At 39.9% G+C, this 20,631-nt stretch overlaps 1 protein-coding gene across 5 annotated transcripts in view; it reads right to left on the reverse strand.

Moving 5' to 3' along the window:
- The window catches only part of DGKI (diacylglycerol kinase iota), a 442,305-nt gene that overhangs the window by 85,531 nt on the left and 336,143 nt on the right, over window positions 1-20,631 (reverse strand). For 4 of the 5 annotated variants that reach the window (XM_045063016.1, XM_045063015.1, XM_045063018.1 and 1 more), the window contains 3 exons: window positions 18,182-18,226; window positions 2,266-2,335; window positions 485-525 (listed from right to left, as the gene is read on the reverse strand). In XM_045063016.1, the coding sequence (XP_044918951.1) occupies window positions 485-525; window positions 2,266-2,335; window positions 18,182-18,226 (156 nt within the window). The remainder of the gene's footprint in view (window positions 1-484; window positions 526-2,265; window positions 2,336-18,181; window positions 18,227-20,631) is intronic. The other variant, XM_045063017.1, reaches the window with a different exon arrangement.

Raw genomic sequence — 20,631 nt, forward strand, 5'->3', positions numbered from 1 at the left:
TTTCTTTTCCTTTCTCTGTTTTTGCAGGAGAATTTGGACAGCAGGAACACTTTTTATCATTGGGCAGAAGCATTTTTTTTTTCTTTCTCATTATGGAAATCCGGGAAGTGATGAGTTGTAAGTAGCATAAATATGCACCTGGGCTGTCAAACTTGCTAACCAAAATAAACCTAAAAAGCCATAAAACGGAGCTAGGAAGTAGTAAAAGTGGCAGTGTGCAAGAAAATTTAGAGTGCAGGCTGGTGATAACATCTATAGGCCTACTTATTTTCTGGGCCTCAATTCCAAGGTCAAATCTTGAGTCCACAAATCACAAGATATGTGAAGACAAATAAAAAAACCTCATAATTTAGGCTATGAGTACCATTCTGGAACTGGTACATGTTTTAGGGTTTACACTAGAAAAATGTACAAGATTAGCTACGAATAAAGTCTATTGATTTGGCAATTTTTCACTTTTACAAATAGGCTCCAAAAGGCTTACCTGAGATCTGTCTATTCGGTAAAAGCGATCAGCAGAAGTTGCTAGGAAAAAAAAAAAAGTATATGGCATTCAGAGTCCTGTGATCTGGCGCCCAATTTGCAACTTTCTCTCCTATTATGTCATTCAAAAACTTTACATTCAGTCCTGCTGGCCTACTGGCCAGTTTCTAAATTTAGAAAAACCCAGAACTTGCATGTCCCTTGCAGCAATGACCAAGCTTAGAAAGCCCTTCCCTATTACGTCTCCTGAACCAAATCTCACCCGTCTCTTAAGGACCAACTTAAATGCTTCCTCCTCTGAGAAACATTCTTCCGACCCATCCTTCCCTACTCCAGACAGAATTCATTGCTCCTACCTTTGCATATTCGCATTTTGTCTATACTTCTGGTAGACACTATCTTCATAAATAACCAGGAGACATTTTAAAGGTCTGTGTTTCTTTTACTCTTTTCTGTTTCCAGACATTACCATAGGACCTTAAACAGAGCCGGGACTCAATATGTATTTATTAAGTAAATAAAGCTGGGGGTGGGGGGGTAACCCGTAGGTAGCTAGACTTCCCAAGGAAGCGATTCTCATTTTGAAAAAAAAAAAAGCTTGAAGATACAGAGCCAAGGACCACATCTGGTATTGAAAGATTCATTTCACTTCAAAACTGAATCCCTAAGCCATGTCTAAAGAAAGCCAAAACTGTAAAAATAATTATTTAAGCATTCCTAAAAGGGCCTGGGCTGCATCTGTGGTTTGGGGAAGAAAATTGCAAACTTTGGGTTTGTAGACACTGTTTGATTATTCTTAATACTCGAAAGAATTATGTTCCTCCTCACTTAAATCTACCTAACAGACTCCAAATATTATAAATAGATTTCCTACAAAGTACATAGTCCTAAAGGGAGTAACTCAAAATGCAAACAATCATTCAAAAATCATAAATATTTAATGAGTAGCTTCTCTCCAAAGGAAATGAGCTGAGAAACAAGACAATCACAGTCCCTCCTCACTAAAAGCAACAGGGGAATAAAGTCTGTCTCAGAAGGATCTATTCTACTTTGGTTCTTTTTAACCATAAATGTGATCACCTTTTGAAGGTTTTTATATCTATAGACTATAATAATATCACACTTGTAATTTTATCTAAGAATGTATATAGGACAGACTATATAGAGAACAATTCATATAAATTTCTAAAACTTTTTCAAATATAAGTTGTTTCCCTGGGAATTCAGGAAAAAACAACAACACATGATTGTGTTTCTCATCACGAGGGAATAAAGGAGCTGGAGGAAAGTAGTGTAAATTATCTTCAGAGGTAGGCAAGGAGCTATTAATGAAAATCTCGGTCATGATTCACGTGGGTTAGATCTGACATAAACATGACTGTTCATCTTCACAGTACTGCGCCCACACTCACACATCCTGTCGCCCTCCTGCTCACATTTATGTCCTCTCAGATGCATCCCAGATCAACCAAAGCAATGGTTACACTGAAAACCACATGTCCACATACTAGGGAGTCACTACACCGGCAGTAGATAAGGAGATGTTTTGCAATATGGTAGAAAAACTGGATTAGGCAGCATCTAGGGAGTGGGAGGTGCTCGCAGTGAAAAATGAACCCATGAACCAATCAGAAAATAACGGAAATCACCATCACACAGAGCTACATGAGGAGTTTCTACATAATCCCTTGGAAAACCAGGGTCCACTCCATTCCGTCTATCAGTGCCTTGCCCTGCTGTTTCCGCAATCCCCACCGCTCCATGAAATAGAGAAACACTCACCGTCTAGAAAGCACCACCGTGGTGAGAGTCTCTGAGCTGAGAGTGCCCTGGGGAAGGAGGTCTCGTGGTCCTGGAAAGAGACACATTACATCCTCCTGACTCCATCTGAATGACCGGAGGGATTTAACCTCAGTGTACTGTATCGACTACTTCTGCGAGCAAGCATCCCTTCCTAAACGGAGCACCGGTGAGAGGCCAAAACATATTTCTACTAGAAAGAGAGGCTTGTGCTTCAAATTACTTCACACAGAAACTTCTGAAACAACTCCCATGTAGAATTTCCAGGAAGTTTTCAACTCTTCTATTAAGTATGCATAAATGATATAAGTGGGGACATTTACTTGGTTTGGGAATTTCTTTGCTTTTGTGAAGCTGAGGAACTAGGGGCAGCTGGCTGTCATTTACACTTTGGTTCCCCACGTGGGTATGAGGGAGGCACTACACAAAACGGGGAGGAGTTGAGGCTCGTCTACTGGTTGACATGGACTCGTGGCGTCTAAGAAACACAAGAGGCCATCCATCTACATGGTCAAGTCCCCTTGACTAGCGTATCATCTGTTAAATAAGCAATTTGTCTCCATGAAAGCAAAGTATCAGCATCATATGTTGAGGCCACCCTTACCCAACCTTACCCACTGAACCTGACTCCAGAGCAGTGGACAAGGAGGAAGAATGTTCGGCCAGGCTGGCTGACGACAGAATCATCTGGCCAACATGGACTTAGCCATTGACATACTCATCTGCCTTTCTAGCTTCATCTCTAGCTTCCTAGCTTCGAAGAGGCCCCATTGTCCCTCCCTCTCACGTGTGATCTCAAGGCCATCTGCCAGCCTCCAGCTTCTCTCCTTCAGCCTTAGATAAAAAAAAAAAACAGTCTTTCCTGTTCAAAGCTGACCACTTCATCTAGTCTCCAGATTACCCTCTTCTTTTCTTTTTTCTTTTTCCTTCCTTCCTTCCTTTCCTTCTTGCTTTTAAATCTTTTTATATCTATGTTTTTGTATCTTTATTTCTGCATTCTTACCGAAATCTTCTCCCCTACCCAGAAATTCATTAATGTTTCTGCTTTCAATGGCTCCCTCCCTCTAAAACGAATTCTGCTCAGTTGATCCTGTAACATCTTCTGAAAATTAATTTCTCCTTCCTTGCCCTGACAAACTTTCGAAGCATGCCTTTAGTATCTCCTTCCTCCAGCCACCCCTTAGCCATTTTGGCCCGGCCTCTAGAAGCCTGGCTTCTGATGCTTCATTCTTCAAAAGCTGCCCTTTGGAAGGACTAGCATCCTTTCTGATTGAATACTACTCCCAGTTCCCAACCTTTCCAGAAGTCTCTGAACCTTTAATTTCTTAGTGGAATTAAGGCCACATCACAGAAGAACAGACTAGGAACTGGGAGATTGAAAGCAGAAGGGATTATCTGTTTATAATTCCAAACTTTCAAAAGTTAAAAATCTCCCCAAAGAGAAACTCTGTCTATGATAATTAAAGAAATAAATAAACAAAAAGCACATTCTTGTTTACAACACAAGACTTGGAGTATTCTAGCCCTGGCTTATAATGAAATGGAAATCATTGACAGAAATAGGACAAATGAGGAGGGATGCTAGGTCTCTATGGGGAAGGCAGTGGGAGTTTGACCCATATTAGGGATTTGAGATGTTCTAATACAGGGAAGATCCCTGGAGTGCAGCTGGGTGTGTACGAGAGGCGGACAGGGGAAGGAAACAGGAATAACATGGGACAAACAAGAAGAGAACCAATCAGCAGTTGCAGGGACTTCTTTGGGGTTTTGTCCACACTCCCCGAAGCCTCACTTGCTCCTCCGGCAAACCTATGCTTAGATTAGTGGTACTCAAGGTGTGAACCGTGGGACCGCAGCATCAGCGGGGAACTTGTTAGGAATACAAATTTCCAAGTGTCACCCAAGTTTATAGAAACCCCGGGATGGAACTCAGTAATCTTTCAGGTGAAGGTGATGTATGCCAGAGGTTTAAAAGCATGGACTTAACAAAAGGGATCCATTTTATTATCAGAAACCTTGACTACATGGAATTTTTAAAATGAATGGATTCTGCAAATTAAATAATTGAGAGAGAAAAACCTGGTCTCAGGTCTGGCACCAAAATTTTATATTTACACGCATAGAATTGATAGAGCCATGGATAGACAGATAAACATATACCTCTATGGATGTATATGTAGCTGTGGACACAGATGTTTCTCTCTTTCCTAAACCAGCTTTGCCACTCAGCAGGTTGCACTACATAAAATCATGACATGTGCTCAGTACCTATTTATATCAAAATCACATTTAACATTTCAGAAGTACACTTTGACATGTGATAAATTGTTTTAAGGAAACTTAAGGTTCTCACTGTATTTTTTATAAAACGTGTAAAGTCACCAACATGTCAGTTTCGTGTCAAATGTAGTAAGTCAAGAAATTTAGATGCGATTTGAAATATTTCGTGCCAACTATGAAAGCTACTCAATAAAAATAGTAAACAGAAATGTGGCTGCCTTCTCTAGAAATAAAGATGGCGTAGACACCAAGGGCAGTTTCTGAAATTTGATGTCAAATGTGCTACAGAGAGCCCCACACAAAGAATCAAATTTTCCCAGGTAAAAATCGACTCTGAAAGCCCACAGAAATGTTTAATTTATCATTTTAAAAACAGAAAGATGAATAATGTTATTTCTGGAGTATTCAAATTAGAGAATATTGGATATTATTTCATCTCATTTAATAAAATGAAGATTGAAAAAAATAAATAAAACAGAGATTGATACACGTAACTAGCTTACCACAGGCAGACAAAATAATAGTGGCCTAACTGTATACATTTTAATGTATGAGTGTCCGTGTGTCACAAGAGTTTTATGCATGTGCCTATTTATCTTGTGTATTTTCTATTCATTTGTTTTCTCTACACCTTAATTCACAGGCGTTTGCTATAACTCAACTTCCTTAAAGAGGTTTTATTTAAAGAGAATGTTACCAGTTCACTCTGTGAAAACGCATTGTGGCCGCCAAAGAATAGAGACCTTTGAAACACTTCAAACAGATTTAAGTGGATCCTCAAGTAAGTTGGATGAGCCTTAGCTCCCTGAAATTTTATGCTAAATTCAGTGTGTCTACATGCAGGTGTGTATGTCACTGCTTTCCACAGCTTATCGAAGTGGTCTGGAATCCCAAGAAGCTCATGAGAAAAAATGTCATTAAAAAATAATCGAGGGCGCCTGGGTGGCTCAGTGGGTTAAGCCGCTGCCTTCGGCTCAGGTCATGATCTCAGGGTCCTGGGATCGAGTCCCACATCGGGCTCTCTGCTCGGCAGGGAGCCTGCTTCCTCCCCTCTCTCTCTCTGCTTGCCTCTCTGCCTACTTGTGATCTCTCTCTGTCAAATAAATAAATAAATAAAATATTTTAATAAAAAAAAAAATCGAACACTTTCTTGGTCACCTGCAGATCAACCCGGAGTCTTAAGAGACAGTTCCAGGTGTGCAAGGAAGGTCCTAACTTCTCCAGTGTAGCTCCCTGAGCTAGGTTTGCACCCTCTCCCTCCTTTTATGGCGTTCCTTCAGCCTTGTTCATAAAAAATTGTCATTTCTTAAAAAGAGAATTATTAATATAATAAAATCCTGTGTTAAGAAGCATTTGAGGAGCACCTGGGTGGCTAAGTTCGTTAGACGTCTGTCTTTGGCTTAGATCATGATCTCGGGGTCCTGGGATCAAGCCCTGTGTTGGGCTTTCCACTTAGCAGGGAGTCTGTTTCTTCTTCTCCCTCTGCCCCTTGTGTGCACTCTCTCTCTCTCTCAAATAAATAAATAAATATATATTTTTTTAGAAAAGCATTTGAATTCCGAAGTAAAAATGCAGTTATTACCTACCCCAACCTGGGAAGGATTTATAATGCAATGCAATTAAACTACATATTTCAAAATTTTCAAAACCTCAATGAGATACCACATCACACCAGTCAGAATGGTTAAAATTAACAAGTCAGGAAATGACAGATGTCGGCGAGGCGAGGATGCGGAGAAAGGGGAGCCCTCCTACAGTGTTGGTGGGAATGTAAGCTGGTGCAGCCACTCTGAAAAGCTGTGGAGTTTCCTCAAAAAGTTGAAAATAGAGCTACCCTATGACCTAGGAATCACACTCCTGGGTATTTACCCCAAAGATAACAGATGTAGTGATCCAAAGTGGCACATGCACTCTAATAATGGTTATAGCAACAATGTCCACAATAGCCAAACTATGGAAAGAACCTAGAAGTCCATCAACAGATGGATGGATAAGAAGATGTGGTATATATAGATACACACACACACACCATGGAATATGATGCAGCCATCAAAAAACGAAATCTTGCCATGTGCAATAACATGGATGGAACTAGAGGGAATTATGCTGAGCGAAATAAGTCAGAGAAAGACAAGTATCATATGATCTCACTGATAGGAAGAATTTGAGAAATAAGACAGAGGGTTATAGGGGAAGGGAGGGAAAGATGAGACAAGATGAAACAGAGAGGGAGACAAACCATAAGAGACTCTTAATCTCAGGAAAGAAATTGAGGGCTGCTGGAGGGGAGGGGGATAGGAGGAATGAGGTGGCTGGGTGATAGACACTGGGGAAGCTATGTGCCATGGTGAGTGCTGTGTAGTGTGTAAGACTGTTGATACACAGACCTGCACCCCTGAAACAGAAAATACATTATGTCTTAATTAAAAAAAAAAAAAAAGAATGCCCTGTGGAAATCATGTGCGTTAGAATGTTTAGTGTTACCTAAGGCATCCCACTAGTGGGTGTTGTAGAATTTTTGAAGAAGACTGAAATAGATGTAAAGGCATACATAGACTGGGCAAGTCAATAACCATGTCAGTTTTCTCCAGAAAAATTTACATATTAAAAAGATACATAAAAGCAGTCAAGTCTCAGCAAAATTCTCCCCTTGGATCCAATCTGGTCCACGCATATATACGCAGATGAAAGGATCTCACTTGCATTAGGACCTAGAAGTTGAAGAGTACCTAAAATCAGTGTTAAAATGACGTTTCTATGCAGCAGATGGACAAAATGTAAAACATACCCACAAAATATACCAACAACCCATAAAATAAGACAGAAAAAAATCCAGCTAATCAGCACAGCTGGGTGCTAGGACAACGTCTAAAAGATCCAAGGGAGAACAGGAGGTAAAGAGCAGGCGAAGGAAGGAAAATCTGGTCATGGCTGAGGTTGTTGTATTTTGATTGAGTTGAAAAACTGAGCCAAAAACTACTTTTAATGAGAAAGTCTGCTTTGGAAAACTGATTTTGCGTGTGAGTTCCAATACCAAGTTTATTTGTGGACACTGAAATTTAATTTCATATAATTTATATGAATTGTAAAATATTCTTTTGGATTTTCTCAAGCATTTGAGCATCTGAAAACCATTCTTAGTGCACAGGCTGTGCAAAAGATAAACAGGCAGCAGACTAGATGTGACTTGAGGTATAGTTTTTTAGACCTGTGGTTTCAATCATTACAAGACTGCTTGTTTTGTGATTATATTACATTCCGATTTCATAGAAATTGTATTCCCCAGCAGGCCCATTTTTTAAAAAGCTGATCTTGTGAATCATTATGTCATTGCTGTCCCATTAATGGTTGTGAGGTTTGATCATTTTTTAAGTAGAACTCGGGAAGAAGATACCCACAGCTAAGATCAGCCTTTATACTGAATCTGGTCCATATACTGCAAGGACTTTTTCACTTTTTCACATATACTACAAGGACTATTTAACCCTTTAGTATGAAACCAAAAAGACAGCAGTAGAGAATCACACTATAAATTCTTAACATCTAAAAGTTAAGTGGCGTAGTGGTGGGTTGGAAAACTCCTATTGTGGTAGGATGACATCAGACCAAGAAATGAGGTGACAAGAGTGTCTCTGTCCTGGAGGTATTTAGGAAAGGCAGCTCTATGGAGGAGAAGGAATAGTAGCACAAGGGATGGTATACGGTCCAGTTCAAGTAGAGTCTAGAGACAGCAGAATTCTGGTGGCCGAGAGCACCAGTTTGTGCCCAGGACAGTCCTGGGGCTTCACTACCTACTAACTGAGATTTGGGGCAAATTTCTTATCTATTCCGTGCCTTGGATGCCTCGTTTATAAAATGGTGACCATGGTATCTACTATAAAAGGTTCTTTTGGGAAATAAATGGAAGGACATGTGGAATGTTTAACCCATGGGGCGGCACACGTAGATGTGCTGATATCATTATGTTACACTAGTGAGGCTGGGGCAGCTGGAACTTCTTTTATTTTTATTTTTTTACCTAAAACAATTCTGACCTTTAAGTGCCTTTGGGGCTCATGGAACACAGGCCACACTTCAGACTTCATGATGCTACAGCAGCACAAAACTATTTTATCCTTAAACATCTTTGTGCTCGAAAACACAAAACAATGGGGACAGACTTGTATGGGCAGACACAAAAAAGAAATAACTCAAACGAAGGTCGAGCTCAGGTTTCGTGCTTGCCCCCAACACCTCTTTTTTACCTTATCAGATGCTAGAGAGTTGCCTCAAATACAGGATATTGTTTTCAAGGCCAAGTGCCTTCTGTCACTGAAAGTAATATTTTTCAGAACACTGCACTTGACTTTTCTCTCCCCATTCAATAATATTCCCCATTCAATAGTAACTGTGCTTGACATTCACTTAGTTTCACCAAAATTGTTATCTTTTCTTTTTCTCTTTGTTATCTTTTTTTAATTGCTATCTTTTTTTTTTTTTTTTTAATTTCAATGGTCAGGTGTCACATTACTCTCACATTACTCTTATTCCTTTGACACAATTATATTCAGTCTTTTCAACTAGTATTGATGAGAGCTAAAGAAGTGCAAGGCATGTGAGGTGAGAGTCACAAAGGAGAATGAAGCACGGGCCATGTCTTCAGAGGGTGTCTACCGCACTAAGAACCACCGGGTGCCTTCCAGTTATCTTCTCCCCCCAGTTTGTGGAGTTGCTATGCATCTGATTTACCAGAGTTCAACATCTTTTTTTTTTTTTTTTCAAGAGATGGCTATTTTAATTATGATTTTATTTCCTAGCTATTGTCAAAGCCATTGATTTTAGGAGAAGGATCTTGAGTCAGCTGCCCACAGAACCGGAGCCTGGTAATGAAAACAGCAGAACATATTAATAGCTGGGAAAGCACACGGAAGGGTCAGCTCACATTTAAGAAGGTTCTTTCCTTTCAAATCTGAAATCTTTGGTCTGGGCCAGCGGTTTTCAGGCAGTCCCGACACTGATGGAGAGCTAAGACCTGTCGGTAGGTGCAATCCTGAATCATACAATCTACTTCCAACAAAGGCCAGTGGCCATCATGTCAACACAGCGGTAGGTTGTTGACTCTCGCTCTCCTTCATCCCTCCCTGCAACTTGAAGTCTTCCACCTACGGCTCCCACCCAGACTCATCTCCATTGTCCGGAACTAAAAGATATGAGACAATCATCTCGACAAGCTGTCAACTACTTGGAGAATAACAGTGGGTGACTGGTAAACCTTCCTTCCTTTCTTTCCTTCCTTTTACAGCATGCTCCTTTTTGACTTCTGAGAATTTTCCACAAACATAACTCTATTTCTGTATTCCTTGGTGGTTCTGTATTAAATAAAATTTAGACCACCAGTCTTTTTATGTTATTGCCTCTACTTAATGTTCTATGTTGGGAAAAATATCCCCTTGAAGCCTATGTATGGAAGAGATTACGATCAAAATTCATAGAACCTTCCCTCTTGGTTTTGGGGTCACCAGGCCACTACCACAGAGTTCATTTATGAATATTAGGCTGATATCTTATGTGGGAGGTTGATTTGAAGCCATATTCTTATGGCATATCCATTCTGTCACTAAGAAAGCCGTATAATCTAGCCCCATCTGCTCTCCTACAATCTATCCCCTCTTCTTTAGAACCTAAAAGTGAGCCATAAATGAAGAGCAGAGGCTTTGGGAATTTAAGTAAATTCACACAAGTACCCAGCCATTTAGTGGTAGAGTCACAATCCAAATGCAGTCTCCTTTACTTCAGAGGTTATGATCTTATATACTCTGTTTTATAGATTCTTGAGGAATTAGAATTAGTGGGGGGTTTTGAAGAATGGATGGAATTTGTGTAGGTCAAGTTGGACAGAAGTTGTCTTTTAACTCAGCTCACGCCAAAACATGAAGAAAGCAAAAGCCAGAATAATCTTAATGGTTATGAAAACCTTCTTTTGACTCTGGCATTCCAGGATTTTTCTTAGTTTCAGCTTTCATTAACCGTCCAACTAATCTTCCATACTTCTTATCAGAATTCACAACCTTTGGGTAAATCAAAAATGTTTCCTCTCCCAAGTTCTCCAGTCACGCTGCCGGCACACTGTGCCCTCCCTTATCCCATCTGCTTGAGAATCCCACAGGAATGCAGCCATCGATGAGAACAACAGTGAACCACAATTCAGAGTGAAGAAACTGAAACGAGATTCATATAAATTCTGATTAAATAAGTTTCAGATAACTTGGCTGTGTGGCATGGTTGTAATTCTCAACTCCATACAAGTGACATAGTTGTTTCACATGTGATGTGATCGTCACTGCTGTTACAGCTTCGTTTTTGAATCTGTACAGCTAGGCTGACTACAACTTCGTTTAGAAAAACAATGGCAAAAGCTGTACATAACCTAAATGTCTATCCAGAGAGAAAGGGTTAAATAGATACCGTGGAGTAGAACAGTAGTTTTAAAAAACTGAGTTAGAGCTTCATTTATTAGCAAAATCTAATCTTCATAGTATACTACTGTTAAAAATAAGTTGTGATATAATAGAAGTATATATAGTGAGTGTGCAAAGAATGCAAATCCATTTTTATTAAAAAGAAAAAAACAAATGTGTATCCTTCTATGTCTATGTGTATAACTTTATATAGAAAGAAACTTTATATGCAGAAAGGTATCAAAAGGTACACACTAGAAAGATATCATCCTAAGGTCTACTTTGAGTGGGGAGTTAAAAGCCAAAGAGAAGTCTAGAATTATACACAATTAGAAAATTAAGATAAGCCAGGATTATAAAACGCAGCAGCCTTCACAACACAAGTGGCAAATGAAAATCAAGAGAACCTTATATCAAAGGTTATATCAAACCTTATATCAAGAGGACCTTAATATCAAAGACAAATGCATATGAGGAAAGATTAAAATTGGAACAGGAATAAAGAGTCTTGAAAAAGATTTCTCTGTAACTTAGAGCCATGGCCCATAAATGTGTATAAAGAACTTTAACTAATGATGGCCACAGAGGTGACCAGGATTCTTATACTTTCTACATCTTGTCTACCTACACCCCTTTTTCTCCTACTCAAAGAAAAGATAATCAAAGTATGAGTGATGGTGATGTCAGTAGAGAGGTCCTAGTGAATTTGAAATAATTTTGTTTTAAATAATTGGCATTGTTAAAATATTGTGGGTGATGTACCCCAATCAGGTAAACCGCTGACTGTCTCCTCACACCCGGCCTCAACACACAGGTTGAGTAGGTGACTATGGCATTAAGGAACCGTGGATTCAGGGCAGCGGGAGGGTCATGAACAGTGCAGTGCAGAGGAAGAATCAGACTGGGAAGTTGAAAAGGGGAAATGAGAAAAACAGAAGAGCCCCTCCCAGGAGGCTGAATACTGGCCCCGAGGGTAGACCTTAGCCTGGGCCGGCTAGGGTGAACACAGCAACATGCACCTTACTAAGCAAGACTGGCCGAAAGTATGTCTGCTTTGTGAAGGCTGCACATTAAATTGAATATAAAGAGACTTAATTTCTGATAGAACCAAAAACGAGCTGAAAATATGCACCTTTCAAAAGTGATCTATGTAGACACTTAAGAAATGCACTTGTGTGAGTGGGGCTAGGTGGCTGGGGGAATTCACGTAAGTAACAGAGCTGTGCCACCAGCAAGGACACGGATGCTTCTGGTGCTAATTCAGGGCTTCGAGTCCCTTCACTCGACTCCGATTACATAATCAACTCTACAATCAACCAAAGAGATAAGAGACCTGCTCGTTTTGTGATGTTATTTTTCTTCATATAAATGGTGTGATTTGGATGAATATGTCCTTGTTCTATAATGTAGGCAGAATCATATCACCTTGCACATACCAGGCTCCTTCCCATTCTAAATATAATGATCATGTAAAACTGCATGCTCTTTAAATGAATAATGTAACAAATTTATTTCAAAAATCCCTGATATGTGAATTTTTTTTACTGTATGCTAATGGAAAATCAGTTTCTCAGGCTAAAAATACAGCTACACGCCCCAAAGCAAACCTGTTATTTCTCATATATGTATTTAAAAGTCAATTGGCATCAGTTCTATGTAATTGATAAGGAAATTACCTGAACCACTGTTTGGCACGCATATGCCAAACTTGCCCTTAATTTACTTTCAATTACTCACAGCTGATGCACACATAATTTAAGGAAAGCCCAGCAGCCCCATTACACACTCCAGTAGGTAATTCAATTAAACAGTATTCACCTAGCATTTAACTATACCATCACTGTGAATGAAATTTTTTCTTTTTCATAAAACTGAGGGAAGATGTAAAAGACAAAGAGGAAAAACAGAAGTCCCTCTGGACTGGGAACCCCTGCTACATTCAATAATGTCCAGTCAATAACCACTTCACTTGTACATCGATCTCTCGTTTACACATCCACATTTCTCATCTGCCTGCCCAACCCATCTACTGATTCCTTTGGTTTCCATTCATCACCAAGTGGATAAACAGGATCTCTTTATCCTTGGTGAATGGACCCACCAGGGATGGGTAGAAACTGTGTGCTTAGACCTCTCCGTCCAACTATAAGCCTCCTTGATAGACTTGCTACTATTATTTTTATCTTTCAAAACTCTTTCTCTTCAAACCTCTCTCTCCTCAAACTACCCATAACTCCTACGGCAGCTGAATACAGAAAAGGGATGCCCATTCCCAAAAGCAGCTTTGAACAAGTGAAGAAATAATGAAGGTGTGGTAAAAGATGAAACTGAGAGATAGTATAACATTCTTAGGAGCTCTTTTGTGTGAGAATGTCCTCTATCAACAACTGTGTCTGTGTTATTAGCAGTAATGCCTTCACTTGCAACAGACCTGGCCCCAGGCAAGTCTTATTTTAATTCTTTATTTGATCCATTTCTGACAGCTTTGATCTAGCCCAAAGGAACCACACTCTACTAAGTTCCTAGCTAACCCCAGTCCTTCTCTGAGACTAAATTAATTCCCAGGATGACTCCCTTAAACTAGTTTCAATCCATCCATTGAAAGACTTCTAAAATCCAGAAAACAAATTAAGGAGAGAGATGAATAAGGATTGCCAACATGAAGAGAAGAGAAATAGATCAAGTATTTATGAGCAAAGGCTGTTTGCCTAGGACAGTGCTCTGATGGACTGACTAGATAGACCCATCTCCCAGAAGATCAGGTCATTATGTAAAATGGAGAAAAAGGATCAGAGGATGAACAAATTGATATGGACTCAGATCTGACCAGGAGTTTTTTCTTATGGAAGCGAAAGACACTTCTAAAGGATGAAAGAACTTTTTGAAAATGGTATATCTATTTTGAAATACCCCAGCCATTCTAATGTTAGTTTTAAGTAAATCAATTCTTAAAGAGGAAGAATCACCTGGATGAATGCCTTTTTTTTTTTTTTTTTTTTTTTACAGCTACCATTGAACCCTATTGTAATCTTTAAAAGCTCAGATGGTAGCTCATAATATTCTGGAAAGCGCACTCCTGTGTGCCAACTACGTCAGTCCTCCCTGGAACACACACTGTGCAGGGGAATTAGGATGTCTACAAAAAGCCTAACTGCTCCTGGTTCCATTATCCCTGGTTCTGTTATCTTCCTCTGCCCTAGCCACAGAGGCCTCTATTTCCCTGCCCTATTTTTTCTCATCCTGGTCTTCCTCTTGGCCTCTCCTCACTGAGGACTTCTATCAGCCTATGGGCCTCAAGAATGTCTTGAGAGTCATCAGAATGACTCAAGGGTTCACAAGCATCTCCCTACTCCCATTAGGGGGCTGGATGACTCCTTGCAGTGGGGGGCTGTCCTGTGCATTCTAAGGTGTTTAGCAGCATTGCTGGCCTCTACTAAGCAGATATCAAGAGCACCACCTGTCCTAGCTGTGAGAAACAAAAAAATGTCCAAATTGCCAATTGTCCTAATAAAGGAGCAAAATCTCCCCCTGTTGAGAATCACCAGAACAGTTGAATCTTCTTCTACTCCTTAACTTAACAACTTGGGGTTAAAAAGGTAATAATGAAGACCAGAGAGGGAACAGGGAAGGAATGATCTCATTTTAGAAGGCCTCAAGAAGCATTCTTTCTACCAAATATGTCGGCAGAGTCCAATTTCTCTAAGAATTCTACCCTATCTGTCAAGCTCAAGAACATCCTGAATCCGCCAGCACAGTGCATTTTGCTTGTCTCACTTATCAGTTCCAGGTTATAAGAGATGCCGTTAAGATGGAGGGGCCTTTGTGTTTTGACCTCAGAGACAGTGTAGGCAGGAATTTTCAGCAGGCTATAAATATCCAGCGCATTCTTGTATAACCCATAATGCCTTGTTAGGTTAATATAAGGTGTCATTGTTGAGCCTTAGTGCTTTGTTGGCAATTCACTATGAATTTGGAAAGGAAGGAAGTAGAGCGAATGACATGCTTAAATGATTAGGAACTGCCATATGGCTCACTAATAAGGTGACTTGGGCACTTATACACCTTTCTAAAGGCTGGTTTTCTCTTGAGTTTTTTCTAGCCTTAGAAAACAGTCAGCTAAAATGTCAGCTGCCAATGAGTGAGCTGATGGGAATTTCCCAACATTTTCCCCCTTAACTTACTGGTGCCATCACAGTTAATTCTCCAGGCTTATCTTGTGTTATCCTATACACAAGAGAGTCCATTTAAATGCATTTAAGGCAATTTGTGGTCCATGTTTCTGACAGGTCTTTCTTTTACATCGCCCCCTAGACCCCCCATACCAAGACAGACTAGAGACTGACATGATCGATTTCTGTGTTAGGAAACACAGATTTAATATTAAATTTCCCGCCAATTGGTCACTTTCTTTGTAAAGCTAATAGCATCTCTGTGCCTTGGTTTTTCTACGTGCCCTCAGAATACCACAGAACTCAATCTACTTCAACTCAGCCTCTCCACAGCACTGACACATTTCACTGCATCCCCCTCTGAAACACATTTCACTCTTGGCTTTCAAGACACTACCTTCTCCTTGATTTCCAGTTTTCCTGCAATTCACCTCAGTTTCCACAACCCTTCTTGACTGATGGTTCTCTTCAATTTGTGCTCTTCCTGACCCACTCGGGCAGGCAGGTATGGGCCTTCTCTATCTCAGCTCTCCCTGGTGATCACCTCCAGCCTTACAGTTTTAAGTACCACCCACTTCCTAATGGAGGAAGTACAAGTTTCTATCTCCAGATATGAATTTTTCAATGGGCTTTAAAAGTCACAGATCTCATTTTCTACACCCCAAAATCTCTTGGATCTAACAGGCATAACAAAATTAGGGTGGCTGAAACAGAGCTTTCTAAACACCATCCCTCTTTCTCACTCCTCCTGTTCTTGACTGCCCAACGTCCTGGCCACATGTGAATGTTTATCTTCTTCCCAACTCCTTACCTCAAGCAGCTCTCCTTTGCTCCACTCAGGAAACTTTCTCACCCTCTCCCTACTCTGCGGCCATGTTAATTCAAAGTCTCGCTCAGGTAAACTTCTTATGCCATGAGCAGAACTTGGGCTGCCCTAGATTTCCTTTATTCCACGCCTTCCTTACTACTCAAAGGCCCCTGTTATTTATACCTCTGCAAGGAGGGTTGTGGGCACAGTAATACTCCTGACACTCATGGTTGGTGTCTGAATTGGTTATCCTATGTGGTCAGGGCATAAAGCCTTCTGATGTGACATTCATGATGCAGCAGTTTTGACACCAAAGTTTGACCTAACTGCAAGGAACCCAAAAACCACAAGCTTTTGATATAGTTTGATGAATAATTCTTCTTCATGTTTTTGTTACCAAATGACAAATGAAACAAATACCCTTCTCATATTCTAGAGTCTCAACCATTTCCTGATCTCTGGGCAAATGTACGAATACGGTATAAAGAAACCATGGGACAAAATATCCACCTACCAAAACTCTGACACCAAAATGATGATATTAAGTAAGTCAGAATAATAAACAGATGTATTAGTTTAATAAAACTGCTTAGCAAAAAATATCTGAAAATGCCTTGATAAAAATGCAAAATGCAAAATGTTCCTGAGAAAAGAGTACAGACTCTTAAAAAAAAAGAAGACAGATTCACAAACCCTTATAGGCCTTAGAGTCAATTTTTAAAAAACAGAGATTAGCACTAGCTTCTAAAAGTACTGAGCTTTTAAAAATAAAATTAAACTTAGTGTCTTCAGGTAAATATGCAAACAACCAATAGGAGGAATGTTGTGCTCTGTCTAAAAAATGGAGTGGAAATTAGCCTTTTAATGGTTGATAAAAAACAGTCTCAGAAGTAGAGTTTATTTTCTCAATGTAAACAATCCCTAAGTGAATTCTTATCCTTTTTATTGCAGCCAGATGGAAGAAAAGACTCTTAAATAGTGGGGCACTTTGTTTGAAACATAAACCTACAAACAAATAAGAACACCAAGGCTGCTCCTGTCGGTATCCTTGGCTGATGGTAGAGGGTATCCACCAGCAGACAGAGATGATACCTAGAGGCTACAAGATAAAAATTTTTAAAAAATTGTTGTTTAAAAAAAATGTTGTCTATATGAAAGGATGTTTAGGTGTAGCAAAAAAGAATCCAAAAGCGAATGTGAGGTGCCAAACCAGGATTCACAGGTTGAGACATCTTTAAACACCTATCCCCCACATGGAGGTATGAAAGGGTCTAGGACAGGATTTATTTATGGAGGGAGACTTGGCATGTTCTTACTCCCACACACCCCTCTAGTAGGGAAGGGGAATGGCTTCTCAGAGAAAAGGGCTTTACTGGGACCACTCAGAGCTTCATTTTGCCCCTTACCAGTTCGGGGTATATTGTACCCAGGGATCTGAACCATGCCTGAGAAATCTAATTTGTAAGAGGATGGCTTGAGAGTGCAACAGAGTCGGGACAGGGAAGTGGGGAGATTGCTGTCTTCCCAAAGACTGCTGGGGCAAAGGATATCTGAGTGTTTTCCTGGCGATTTGATGTGGGTCACAAGAGAGAGGCAGTCTGGGTTTCTTAGATCCTGTCCAAAAGACCAGGGTGCGCCAATCAGACTGCATTTTAGAACATTTGCTTGATCATTGTGGGAAACAGAGAACTCACTTTCCTGGATGTGAAGAAGACACATGCAGCCCTGGTTGCTAATGGCAGCCATCTTGGACACGGAAACATCTAGTGCAGAGGTGAAATTGACAGACAAGGAGAACAGAGCTGAAAGACCAGCAGAAAAATGAAGCATGAAGCTTGACTAAATGGTACATAAAATCCACCCTTGACCTGAACTTTTTGCTGAGGTGAAACAATAAGACTTGAACCCTGTCAAGTTAGTTTGAACTGAGCTTCTAATATTTATCATTGAAAGTGCTTCCTTTTATAATCTTTTCTAAGTGACCTGGGAGAAAGTCCACAGTCCAAATTTGTGCTACACTAGGATAGTCCAAAACCAGGAAAAGGGGAAAGAATCAGAACGTCCACTTCACTTGGTTCTTCGAGTGAACTCTATCTCTAGGGAAGATCTGGCCTCTAATCCAAATGTAGCATTGACTGAAAGAAGGACCTTCTTTTTTGGGGGGGAGCTAAGAAAACAACCAGAGGCAGTCAATTATATGTTACCTGGTAATGAACTCTCTGGGAGCCAGAAGAAACTGACTGCAGGTCCTAATGAGAAAATGGAGAAAAAAAAATCCATACCTTAAGATTAGTTTGAATAAGCTTCCTCTATACCTCTATCAACTGAACCCCGAATGAGTATTAAACTCATCTAGAAAGTATCTATAACTCTTCCAAACTCATCAACCTTACACAAAGAAGGTAATGCCCCAAATAAGCAAAAACACACCAGTCTGGAATGAGAGAAGAAAGGCCATTTAGCTACTGAAATCTAGACATCCTAAATAGTTTTAGAGGGGAGTGAGAGCGTTTCAAGGATCAACAAGACCAAAAGTAAATACCGGGCAATTTCATTTTAATACAGGGGTGCCATATTTAATTTGCACTGAACTTTTGGCTTATGAAGAAAGCTTCTAAAATCCCTTAAAGTCCGTAGAAAGAATTTATTGATCTTAGACCAAATACAAACTGTCCTAGTAATTGTGTTTCTGCCACTAAGTGCTTGGCAAACACAGGATTTCATAGACAGCCAGGAGAAAATCTCTGGCCACCTCTGCATGATCACGAAGTGCAAATTAATAGGGTTGAAATTAATGAAGTTTTACTGGCAGATTCTGAGAGTCTGGCTCCCTTTACAAAGTTTTATAACTAAGTTGTCACCATGATCATGTCCTGAAGGCTTCATTGTTAATGAAGGTTGTGATTCTATTCACAGATGTCAGCAATCCTGGGTACATTTGTCTTCATACCTGCTTCCCATGGGGATTTACCAACATGATCTCTGGGCCCAACTTAGTTTTTAAACTTTTCCTTTTTTGACTTCATTTGTTCATTCATTCATTCATTCATTTTTTTTTTTTAAAGAATCTCACTTTCAGTTGACTGTTGGTATTATAAGCATGCCAATAAGTTAGTTTTCACCAAAGTCAATTCATCAGTCATGTCGTAGACTACTGTGAAATCTTAAGTAACCCAAGAATTAAAAAGGAAAAAAAAAACTTTGGTATGATTTATGATTTGCCTTTTTATTGCAGGTTTTCTGACAGAGGTTTCACAATAAAATAAAAACACATTTGGAAAAATGAGATATTGTGGCGTTTGAGGAATATCGCTTTGGGTCTGAGTCACACACTAATAAGTCCACAAATTTTAACAAGTTGAAGTTTCCCTTGGTAAAAACAAAAACAAAACCAAAAACAAACACAAGTGTAAAATTTGCTGACTTTTCTTCTCTCGCCCATATCAGTATTCAAAGTTTGGTCTTTACCTCAAAATATATTGTGTTTACAATTCCATCTCTATCCTTAAAAATGCTGAAAAGGAAACTTCATAATTTTTCATATAACTTTATGCCTCCTAGGCCTGAATTTACTGCCACCAAAAGAACTAGAATCTCAAGTTCAAAGCTAAGCGGCCACAACTTGATGGTATTTTTTTTTTTTTTTAGATTTTATTTATTTATTTGATACAGAGAGAGAGAGATCACAAGTATGCAGAGAGGCAGGCAGAGAGAGGAGGAAGCAGGCTCCCCGCTGAGCAGAGAGCCCAATGTGGGGCTCAATCCCAGAACCCTGGGATCATGACCTGAGCTGAAGGCAGAGGCTTAACCCACTGAGTCACCCAGGCATCCCAACTTGATGGTATTTTAAGTGCTATATATCTTTTTTATTTGTGATATTTACTTATGGAGAATGTGTCATCTAGGAGAGACGTGTTCATTTTGTGGTGTCTATCAGAATTACCCAATAGCTTAAAAAAATACAAATGTCTAGACCACATCCAGAAAAAGATTATTTAAATCTGCACCTTTCATCAAGAAAAAATGATGAAGTGGTGGCTATTTATGTTTTTCATCATTTGTAGAATGAAGAGAGTGACTACTCCCTCTCAAAGTTTGGCAAAAACAATCAATGACAACCACCATGCCGGCGCTGGGCCTCCTGACTTCGCTGATGCAGCTCGGATTAGTGGGAATGCCACCTATGAGGTCTCTTCCATTGTCCTTCTCTGTGGTAAATCAGACTGAGGAGCAAAGTGGAGTATCCTGTGTTCTGACACACATTCCCAGGAAGGACAGAAGGTTTTGCTTTCCCGTAGAAGTGATATTTTTTTAAAAAAATGTAGTGATCTCTGACCCGAGTCTGTGCTAGATACAAAACATTAAATAACCTGTCTGTTCTCCGTCATTATTGATCAGGACCCTTTGAAATTCTCTACAGCTCAAAAAACACAGGGATGTCATCTGGCAAGAAGACAAGAAGTTCCAAGCTACAGTTATGGATCTCACTAGAGCAATACCCTTTCCCATTTCAACCACCTGGGGAGGGAAAATAGCCATGGGGGACAGAGAGAGAGAAGATGTGGTCAGTGCTTAAGGGACGAGGACACTTCCACTTCCTTCCCAGATGCATCATTCCGGAAGTAAATATATATGGCTGGTAATTGTTTACAAA

The sequence above is a fragment of the Mustela putorius genome, unplaced genomic scaffold, assembly GCF_011764305.1.
Source record: "Mustela putorius furo isolate JIRA1106 unplaced genomic scaffold, ASM1176430v1.1 tig00003845_pilon_pilon_pilon, whole genome shotgun sequence".
NCBI lineage: Eukaryota > Metazoa > Chordata > Mammalia > Carnivora > Mustelidae > Mustela > Mustela putorius.